At 56.5% G+C, this 11,192-nt stretch overlaps 1 protein-coding gene across 1 annotated transcript; it reads right to left on the minus strand.

Annotated features, from left to right (window-relative positions):
• Positions 1–2,361: 2,361 nt before the first annotated feature.
• On the minus strand, positions 2,362–6,364 carry TNFRSF13B (TNF receptor superfamily member 13B; the record flags this gene model as incomplete). Its single annotated transcript, XM_082312252.1, has 4 exons — positions 2,362–2,636; positions 4,091–4,342; positions 4,993–5,109; positions 6,226–6,364. 4 exons carry the CDS (start codon positions 6,362–6,364, stop codon positions 2,362–2,364), a joined length of 783 nt encoding a protein of 260 aa, XP_082168378.1.
• Positions 6,365–11,192: the final 4,828 nt, after the last annotated feature.

The following is an 11,192-nucleotide window of genomic DNA, read 5'->3' on the forward strand; positions in this document are numbered from 1 at the left end:
AAGAGCAGATGCCAGAAGACAACAGGAGGGCAAGAAAGAGTAAGGCTGAGCTGGAATAGAAACTGAGAGACTGGGGGAAGCTGATGTGGAGATTAGTCCATGCAAAGATGCAGGCTGAAGAGAAGTTTAGGCTGAGCAGGGGTGGGAGGCCAAAAAGAGGAGTGGGAGGCCAAGGAAGAGTTGAGGCTTTGCAAGGGTGGAGGCCAAAAGGGGGTGGGAGGCCGAGGAAGAGCTGAGGCTGAGCGTGTGTGTAGGCCAAGGTGGCTTCTGGGGCCAAAAGACTTTTGGAGGTTTAGAGGAATTGGGATGCTAATGATGTCATGGTATTTGGGGCCGTGGTGTCAGAGACTGAGGCCATGGGGCAGGAGGCCACAGGACCAGAGACCATGGGAACTGATGCCATGAGACCAGAGGCCATTGGAGTAGGTTCCACAGGAGGGAAGCAACAGGAGTTAAGGCCATGGAAGACCATGCTATGGAGTTGGAGGCCCCAGGGGCGATGGCTATGTGAAAGGAGATGCCAGGAGGGAGCGGGAGGCCAAGAGGGTCTTCAGGTTGAGAGAGTGGGAGGTAGAGGGGGTCTGGAGGGTGAGACGCCCATGGATTGTGGGAGGTGACAAGTGCGAGAGGCTCAGCAGGTGGAGGTCCGGGGGGCCCAGCCAGCGGAGGTTACTGCTGTCGCTGTACCCTGCCAGCGGCTCGCTCGTGGCTGGGGTCTGTGTTTCGGCTTTTCTCTCGTCTGTAAGCCCTTGCTCTCCCCATCGCACCGTGGGGTGGTGGCCTTCAGGGCTCACACGTTGTATTTAGGAGACCCAACGGAGTAAAACGAGATTTTAGTTTTGAAAAGGCTTATTTTCTCCCCTCGGACACAAATGCAGCGCAATACAAAACTCGTCCCTCGTGCTACTGCGGGATAAGGACTTTGCTAAACAGAGGGAGGAGATGAAAGGCAATACGCAAGGATAACGATATGGAGAATCGTCAGGTTGGTTCCTGGAGCAATTCAAGACAGCAAAACTTTGCCCAACGTACCAGCTGTTGGACTTGCACTTTCTAGTTCTAATGGGTTTCATGTGGTCCTAACACCTTTCTGCTTTGTGACCGGACATCACTCATGGCACTGGCTTTGTCATGGTCACCCCCTAGGGGCTGCCTTCTTTAGTGATAAGAAAACGTTGACATTTAAAGAAATACATAATATGGAGGGGACAGAGTCTGTTGTAACTATCTGCTCATGCTTTCTCCAGCTGTTTACTTTCCAGCACCAATTTGTGCATATATTGACTTATATTTATTCATCTAAGTTTGAAGCTCTAGTTTGAGATAGTGGAGGGGATGAGCTCCTACCAGGAGCGATTCCTCACCAAGCAAAAAATTCCTACACTCTCCTTCAGTGAAAATGAGAACTTCAAGTTACGCATCAAAACCCACATTTTTCCATAGTAGCTTTCAAAGCCAGGTCAGATAAAAATCTTCCCTCAAAGCAGCTATATCTCTAGCTGGTTCATCACTTTTACCAGCTATTTACCTGACATACATAAATCCAGTCTTTTAGAAAGTTGTCAGACTTGGCTGAGTTTTCACATTTAAATCCAATTGCATCGGGGATTTTGGTGCCTGTCCCAGCTCCTCCCGTGCAGCATCGTGTCCTGTCGCAAGGCAAAGCCTCGCCATCACCCATGACCTGTCCTCCCCTCCCAAGCAGTGTTGAAAGTTGGCAGTGGAGCTTTCCATATTGTGTCTTACCAAGTATTCTGTCCTGTAAAGAAAGTGTTGTTAAAGTCAGAAAACACACCGCTCTTGAGGGTATGGCGGTGGCATTCAGTGGGCATTATAACTTCCATGAGCAACTTCTTGGGTCTGAGTCCACATTTGAGATGCTTACAGCTCTGCTTGTGAACTGCTTGTGTTACACGGTAGAGTTTTCAAGCAGGGAAAGGTGTGCTCTCCATGGGGACTGGTGGACACCACAGTCTGATCCTGGCTCTGCATCGACACCCTTTGCAGAGACAAAGTGATGCTGACAGTGGAACCAGGATGAAAAGCCCCAGTGAGATGTCACTCCCAATGACTGGGACGCACAGAGGGGTCTGCGGAGGTCAGGTCGGAGGATGAAGACGCTGCTAAATGGGAAGTGACTTCTGTCACCGGGAGTGCACAAGAATAATGAGAATTTCATTTCCTGAGTGGAAGAAAACAGCACTGTCTGTAGCCTACAGCCCTTGAGCAAAGACTGTGCCAGGTCCGCTGGTCCTGGTAGAAGCTGTTACAGTCACTGGAAACGGAGGGTGAAGCAGCTGTGTTTTGGGGGCAGAGGGAGCATCCCTCCTTTCTGATCCTGTGCAGGAACATTCACTATGGTCACGCCATGAGCGTCTTCTCTTGTGAAGGAGAACATATGATTTTGAAGTGGCCGTCGTCAGGGCTGGGAATGGCCCCAGCGCTTCCTGTGCTGCATATCCCGGTGTGAGAGGGAGCAGCTCTTTCCCCTATATGACAGGAGGTGCTGTGGCATGATTTGGTCTCTTGTACAGCAGAGCCGTGTCCAGGGAAGCAGAAGCCGCAGGTTTCCACCGGCTCTGGGACCCTGCTGCCAGTGGATCCATCACCAACGCTGCCCGCTTCCACCAGACGATCTGCAAATAAACTACGTGTGTTAGTGTAAGGGGTTTTAGGAGCACCTTTTACAGAAGAAATGCTTTGCAGTGCTGCGCTGGAGCCTATAAAGAGCCAGTCCTGGAACTGGAGAGGACATCTACCTCCCACTGCTTTGATAAAGCCCACGGCGCTGCGTTGTGTGTAACGCATCGCCTGCATGCTCACCCTTAGTCCTGCCACGCTGGGAGGGGAGATCGGAGGGGGAAATTGGAAAGTGCCTTGAACGGGAAGGCTGGAGGTTTAGCACTAAAGCAACTGTAATGTTCATAACATTACATGTAAATTGTCTTTTCATTAAATGCTGCTTTTGCAGCACATGCAGATGCAATGGTGCAGCACTGTGCAAGGTGCCAGAGCTCCAGCGAGTGCAGCGTGGCAGGCTGGCTGCCCATGGCCACTTCAAGGGACCTGCAATGCTCTGTGGGCTGGACATAAGCTGTCAAAGGGCTCTGCTCCGTCATCTGAGATCTGATAAGCGAGGTTAGACTAGGGGTATTAAAAAGCATACAGTAAACCTCTTTGAACCTGGCGGCCTCCCTTAAAAGTGAATGTTCAATGCCACCGTGTCCTTCGACCAAAGCAGATAGGAATAGCTTGAATTGCAGTTCTGCTGGAGAGTGACTCCAGGCCACACCAGCTCACGGGCTTTTTCTCTGTGATTTTTGAAATCCAGCATGACTGGCTTTGAAGTGCACGGATGTAAACATGTATGCGTATACATAAATAGGTAGACAGACCTTTTTATTTTTAAAGGCAGAGGAGGATGGAGAATAAAAACATCTTTTCTATGTTGACTTACTGTATGTTATCCTTTCACTATCAAGCAAAGACTTGTGAAGCCTCTCTGGTTCCAGGGCTAAAACTGCAGGGTTTGATGCTGCAAGACAACTCAGCAGACCGACTGCATCATTAGCCTGCTTGAAGGAGCAAGTAGCCTGTGCTCCCATGGTTCTTGCCAGACAGCAGTTTGCCCCAAAGCAGCCCCAGCACAGCCCCAAGTGAAGGAATCCAGAGCTGCAATTGCCACGAAAGCCCTGGGTCTTCCTTGGGCAGGTGGTTCATTCTGGAAGAGGGTTGGCTTTTTGCAACTCCTCCTCCCCACGGCTCAGCCTCTGGGTAGAGGCTGGAGAGCTGCTGGTTGACGGTGCAGCTCCAGCCCTCAGCCTGGCCCCTGCCTGGCGGTGGGAAGCTGTGCCTGTAACTCTGCAAGAGAGCGACTGAGAAGGGGGGTGACGATGGAGAATCTGGGCATGGGGATTCAGTCCGCTCCTCTTCCAGGCTCAGACTGAGCCGTATTGCATGCTGTTTGCTTTCTCTCCTTACCCTTCTTATGAACTGGCTCTGCTTTCTGTCCCTCCCGGCCATACCTGGGAGCCTGCCCACCACGAGCTCCCCATCCTCTCCCAGTCACCCCAGTGCAGCCACCACTCACCTTTGGAGGGGTCCTCCTTGCGGTGGCAGGTCCCAGCGCTGGCTTGGCAGGAGACCACCTCTCCCTTCCTCCGCAGGTGGGTCCAGCCCAGGAGCAGGGAGCAGATGAGGGCGCAGAGGCAGAGCCCCAGCAGCAGGTAGACCACCAGCCACGGCTCCAGCTCCACACACGCCTTTTGCTCCAGCACAGCTGCGGGCGGCGAGGCCGTGACCAGGGCGGCTGGCAGAGGGGGGGTGGCCACCAGGGCACCCGCTGCGGGCCAGGCAGAGATGGGTGTGCTTAGAAACCCCTCAGGTACATGCTTCACACTATTGACTTTTTGACAGGGAAAGGGTGTTGCTAATGGCACTTGTGCACTCTGCTTGGAAAGAATTTGAAAGCAGCTATGCACCTCCTCTGTTTGCTTGCATTTCTCTTCCATGGCAAGGTAGAGGAGATCCCTTCCCAGCCCCCGTTCCCACCTTCCCCTTTCTCCAGTGATCACGTCTCAACCCCCAGGTGGGAATTTCAGATCTCAGGGAAAAGAATCCGTCCCCTCCCGCTCCCCCTCCCCGAGGGCTGGAGGCAGCTCAGCAAGGTGGGAAACGTGACTGCCGACCCTGCCCCTGGCTGGTAGCGCCGAAGGACAGGTTTGTAAAACACCGGCACGCAAAAGGGAAAACGCACTGCGTGATGGAGCTGTATGATGGAGCAAACAGGAGAGAGGCACGCGCCCTGCCGTTCTTTTTCCTGGCCCCAGTGAAATGGCGGCGCACAAGCACACAGCCCCCCAGGATGAAGAGAGGGGTGGTTTGCTGCTCCTTCCCTAGCTTCGATCCCATAACCTGGCTCCTCTTCCAGCCCAGCCCTGGGGGGGTCCTGCCCCACACCCCCGCTCTGCCTGCCCTCGCGCGCGGCCTTACTTTCGCAGGACGGGGCGCATTGCTTCGGGTGCTGCCCGCAGACCGTGGTGCAGTTGATGCATTTTTTCAGGAGCTTGTCGTAGTAGAAGCCAGCTCTCCTGTTGCAGTCCATGGACTCTGCGGGAGGGGAGGGAGACGAACACAGTGTCCTGAGCACGTCCTCCTCCCCCGTCATTTGAGCGTGAGGCTCCCAGACCGCTGCCCTCCCACCACCCCGGGTGCCTGGGTTCATGCGAGGAGGAGCCCGCAGCCGCTCTGAACAAGCTCACGGCTCCGACAGGCGCAGGGAGAGACCTGCACACTGCCGTAAGTGTTGACAACCTCTCCAGGGCTGGCAGGGTGACAGATCCATGGGATTTGCAGTGGTGTTTGGCCATATGATGAATACTGGGGAAAGGCATCTGCTGGCAGCTGTGCGGGGAGGGGACGGTACGCAGCCAGATGCGTGAAGCCGTACCCACCTGCAGCAGGGAGCTCCTGGTTGCTGCTCTTAGAGCTGCTGCTGCCCTGGGGCTTGCACAGCTTTTTGGGACACACCAAAACCTGCCTGAGCACTGGCTCGAGACCCCGGGGATGGCATCTCCTATCCTAAATGAGGAGATGTGACTTGTCACTGCATGCAGCCCTGTCACAGGGCAGGATCCCCTGTGCCCTAGGACAGGGTGCAGCAGTCCTGGACCGCGGCTCGCAGGGAGGGAAGGGGCCATGCACAAGGTTGTGTACAGGGTTTGGGTGCAAAGTGCATCTGTCTCTCTTCCTCCTCCTCACCTGTTATCACTGCACCTTGCTGCCTGCCCCAGCACAGGGCTCGCAGTACAGCCTTGCAAACGTACAGCTTGAGTTTATAATTATCCACATCGACTGAACCTGATGTTTCTCATGGCCCTGCCTTTGGAGGGTGGGGTGTCACCGATGGGGGATGTGAGTGTTGTTGCAGCTCTGGGAAGGGCTCCCTGTGACCCCAGAAAGGAGAGGTACAGACACGTGGACAACTTGATCCTGGTCTGTGCTGAGCGGTTGCCAGACCCAGCCCATTGCTGGGAAGCTGTCACGTTCCCCAGCGATTTTGGCTTGAAGCTCTGTTAAGCTGAGCTGGCCCAGTGCCTGCCCCATGGTTCATCCCAGGGCCTGATTCCCCTTCCCAGCTTTGCCCCATCGCTGCCTGCTTGGTCCAAGGAACAGGCCCACAGGCCGCGGCCCCGCGGCGCCCGCAACCGGCCGCCCAGCACTCACCGCACAGGGCAGCGCACCTCCTCACTGTGGGCCGGCCGCATACGAGGCTGCAGGGGATGCACTGGCAGACAAGCGTGTCCCAGTACTGCTGATCGGTGCAGTTGTTCATGGCATCCCACCTGACGTGTGTCCCATCCATGGCTGCAGAACGAGAGGCAGGTAGGTACGGGGTGGCCCTGCAGCCACCTTGTCCCTTTGCTAGGGCTGGGACCCCTCTCAGGGGGATGCCCGGCTGTGCCCTAGCCCTCTCTGCTCCTAGGCTTGGGCAAGAGCATACAGCACAACCTGCTTCAGGCTTAGCAAGCTCTTCAAATTACAACCCTACCTTGAGCACAGCCCGTGCTGGTCCCTGGGGACATGCAGGGAGACCACCCTGGCTTATAGGCGGCCCTGTGCTGCGCCAAGGGTCTGGGGATGCACAAAACTCCCTGAGGGAGTAAGAGTAGTGGGAACCGCTCCTGAGTTTACATGTTTTTCTGAAAATATTGGAAATACAACCAGAATGACCACTGGCAACGTCTTCTGAAACAATTTTTAATTCTGGAAACTTCTGAATTTCTCTGTGGCATCGGGGCAGTTCGTGCCATCCTGTGTGTAATTTCTGACATCTCCCTTTGGTGTTCTGGCATCATAACGAAACCCGGTTTTGATGTGTAAAACTCCCCTAAGCAGCAGCAGGAGGGACGTCTCTCTGGGAGAGCTTTAAGCACTGGTTTAACCAGCGCCAGCTGGGAGACCTGGAGGTGGACGTGCTCTTGTCCCCACGAGGAGCCGTTCGTCCCATCCTCCTCTGCCACGGCGCGCCCTGTGCCTGTGTGGGCTGGATGTGATGCCAAAGGCACAGGAGGGAAGCATTGGTAGCAGCTCTCAGCAGCACAAAAATCAAGGCAATGACTTAAAATTTTAAGAATTTGCTTGCTAATAAGCATTGACATATTAGCAGCTGAAATATTTGTGCGTGTCCCCATCTTTGGGTGCTGCATATCTTTGCAGCCTCACCTGTGCCACCGCAGGGTTTGGCCTTGGAGGCAACACAAGTGATGGGCTCAGTCCCTGGCCGTGCCCCTGCTGACCCCCACTGCTCAGCAGTACCCGCCGGCGTGCCGTGATGCACCGTGCCGCACGCGGGGTCTGCGGCCAGCGCGACTGAGCAACTGCAGGAAGCGCTAACCCAGCACGAGGGCGGCCGCGGTGGAAATGTGCTGTTTGCTGACCGCGAGGGCTCGCGGGTGACCGCATCCCTCTGCGGAGCCGTGCCGGGGAGCTGCAGCTGTTTCCTGCCGGTGCTGACGGGACCAGAAAGGTTTAAAACTCCCCGATGCTGCAGCACGGCACTGGCCTCCGCATGCCCAAAGGCTGCGCATTGCCTCGGCTGGAGCCTCTGTACCGCAGCCATTGCAAAGCCAAACTGATTTTTGTATAGAAACCCCCCCCCTGTACTCTGGTGGGGATCTCTCCTTCTCTCTCTCTAGTATTTGGGAGCGTGCAGCATTTGGGCACTTTGCATGTCTGTCTGTCCTGCTGTTGCTGGCACAGCACCTTCCCTGCAGAGGGGCTGAGGATGGGCTTCCGCCGCTGCCTGCTGTGAACTGGCTCCTACCTGGGGCAGCACAAGTAAAACTCTCCCATTCTCAGGGATAAATCCAATCATCTGCACAGGGATGCTGGCCTTATAGTCCCAGTTGCTCAATTAACATTGCTATAAAATTAAATAATTACTTTCTGTCGAGCTGACTGAAGACATTCCCCAGGGCAGAGCGAGGCTCAGGCAGGCGCTCTCCTCAGATGCTCTTTGAAGATATTTTGTACCCAAAGAGAATAAAGAGAAGACCCCCCACGGATGGCAGCGAGCCCTGCGGATGGCAGTGAGCCCTGGGGATGGCGGTGAGCCTGGCCATCCTTGAGCTATGGTGGGGTTTCACGTGGGATAACTGCATGGGAAACAGATTTAGGGCTGTGTCTAAGCGGGGGGGGGAGGCTGCAGGCTGGGCAGCTCCTTCCCCGCTGCTGCTCTGCTGCAAGGGCAGGTTCAAACCAAGTGTTCGGCCCTATCTAGGAAAAAACGTGCCCGATGGCGGAGCTCCCCTCCCCGGGGAGCCTCAAGGTGCGTGTGGTGCTCCCAGCTCAGTGCAGCCGGGCTTTGCGGCCACGCATTTTCCAGCAGAGCCAGGTGCGTCTCCCCCTCTGCCTCTGCACCCGCCAGGGACCAGCACGCCAAACTCCTCTATGGACCTCTCATCCAAAGCATTAAGCGACTATTTCATCTCCAGCCCCATGGCACTGACTGCCTTCAGCAGGGTGGAAGCCCTTTGTGGTGGCTCTGCTCCTCCAGCAAGAGCCCGGGGAGACTCTCCACTCCCTGCCAGCACGCTGGAAACATCGCCATGGCCCCAAGCCCTGGCATGGACAAGCCCCTCACCCCCAACTCCCTGCACAGCCCCTCCGTGGAGTAACTCACGTTTGACTCTCCCGCGGTGTCTAGTCCCCCTCGGCTCCTGCCATTGCACTGCAAGCTCCAGCCCTGAGCCCGCGCATTGCTCGGGAGGTTTATTATTAGAGATAGATTTGATTAATGCCTGGGCCATGTGTTTCCTGGGGTTTCCCCTTATCCCTTTGATGCAAATCGGCCACACGCACAGCGCATTGCATTGGTTTGCCAGGCGTCTCTGCGCTGCCGGGGTCTGGGGAGGGAGGCACCCTGCAGGCGTGGGGAGGGGTGTCCTGGGGCCAGCAGCCACGTCGCAGAGGGGCTTGCAGGGATGGGGGCTCTGCGGCACCTGCCCTTGCATTGCCTGGCTGCGATGGGATGTTTCCTTCTGCAGAGAAGGATGGTTTTGCTCTGTAGAGGAGACAATTACCCTGGGTCAGGAGAGCTGGCAGGAGACCCTATGGGTTATTGCTTTCCCAGGCTATGCTGAGGAGCAGCTGTGTCAGAGAAAGAGGCCATGCAGCCACAGGGGATGCCACTGCGTGGGGCTGCAGGTGGAGAGGAGCACGGCCCCCTTGCTGGGGCTCTGTGTCACAGTCGCAGAGCCCCGCAGGTAGCATCCCGCCGATGCGACACGGCACTGAGGGCTGGCCACCCTCGCCTGCCAGAGCAGCTGTGGCTTACCCTGCCTCCGGCCGTGAGCAAGCATTGCTCTGTGCACCCATCCTTTCCCTGTCCACAGGATGGTCAGCCCACACTGCTGGCCTGTCTCCTGCTCACAGCATCTTGTGGGCGCCAGTAAGGTGCTTTAAACACTGCTTTTCCCTAGTGCATCCATGTCTCGGAGGCAGGAGGGCTGTGCTGTCCTGTGCTGCCCTACGCCGGCAACCGAGGTCCTGGCTGGGCTTGGGGCCCAGCACTGCCCTCGCTGCTGGCAGTGAAGGTGCACGAAGCATTAATAACACAGCTTCATTCTCACAGAGGGAAAGAGCTACCTCTGCGCTGCTGGCAGCCTCCAAGAGTATAGCTGTATATTTATTTTTAGATCTCACCTCACCCTGCAAGCGGAATGGGCTTGATCAGCAAACCCGCAAAGGAGCAGCCAGGCGGCTCCCCCAGGGCTGCCTCAGAGGGGGGATTCAGCCCGCGCAGGGCTGCTGAGAGCATCTGCCCTCACTCAGCCGGCACAGGAGAGAGCAGGCTACGATTGCTGCCACAGCTGCCCTGCTGCCTCTGACCAGCAAACTATCCCACGTAGATCTGGCCAGTGGCACGACGCTCCATAGGGAATGTCTAGTGAAAGCAAAGCCAGACTGTGTGGTTACCGGTTTCCCCCTTTTCCACTGGCAGCACATTATCATTTCTGGAGGTTTCTCCCCCTTTCCCGCAGAGGTGCTGGGCAGGGCTGTGCCATGGCCGTGGCCATGGCCGTGCCACCGGGAAGGGGCGAGGGGTGCTGGGAACGTGGCAGGACAGTGACTCAGCTCAGCCCGGCGGGACCTTTCTGCAGAAGCAGCTGAAGGGGGAAGGAAGAAGCAATACCTGTTACTTTCTATAAACATCAGCAGGGCAGCGTCAAGGTTTTTTCCATTCAGTTCAAAAACTCCTACTTTGTGCTTACCACGGTGATCTGCAGCTGAGAGAGACCAAAAGGCTGCCTGCAGGGCGCAACGCTCTGTGTCCATTGCAGGGACGTTGGAGGCCAAACCTGCTCACAGGGAACAAAGCCCAAAGCAGAGAAACCCAGCACCTCGTGGCTGCTTGGCCCTGCAGCGGCTGCATGTGGCTCATCGTGTCCCAGCTCCTGCGGGAGGGAGGGAACCAGCATCGTTGCCATCCGATGGACCACGGGGCTTGGAGCGAGGACTGGGAGAGGAGGTGCATTGTGGCCACAGAGACACTGCAGCACCAATGCTGTGCCATGTGTCGTGGTTCTGCATGTGCATCTGATGCAAAGGATGGGATCATTGCTGGGCTTGAGTCCCCCGCTGGGAAGACCTGTGGGGAGTCCCAGGAGGGAGCAGGAAGGCAGGGGCATGGCTGGGAGACAGGGTTGCATGGTGCAAGGGCTTGGGGGAAAAGGCACCTTTGGCTGCATGTAGCTGGTGGCCGTCCATACGCAGACTCGTCCCACTATCGCTGTGCCCCGGGCAGATGGCAGAGCCCGTGGCCCATTCGCCTGCAGAGCTAAAGCCAATGGCAAAGGAAATAATGATTTCGGCATTGCCTGTGCTGCTTGAGCGTGGCAGAGCATGGCCCTGGAGCGACGGTCCCAGCCCTGCCCTCCAGCTCTCGGGGTTTTGCAGGGGAAACCTGCCTCTGTAAATAGCAGCGGGAGACTTGCAGTTTCCACCCTGGTGTGCCCTCAAGAGGGAAGTGAGAAGCACTTGGGGGCGGTTTGTCCCTCCTCGCTGAGCAGAGATCAGGCAGTGTGATTTCGGCTTTAAAATTCTCGTTGTGTGCCGTGACCAGAGCCCCATCTCCTCAGCCATGCGCCCCAGCAGCCTGACCCTCTGTGCCCTGAGCGGCATCACCCCCC

This window comes from Platalea leucorodia (assembly GCF_965183815.1).
Source record: "Platalea leucorodia genome assembly, chromosome: 5".
Taxonomy (NCBI): Eukaryota; Metazoa; Chordata; class Aves; order Pelecaniformes; family Threskiornithidae; genus Platalea; species Platalea leucorodia.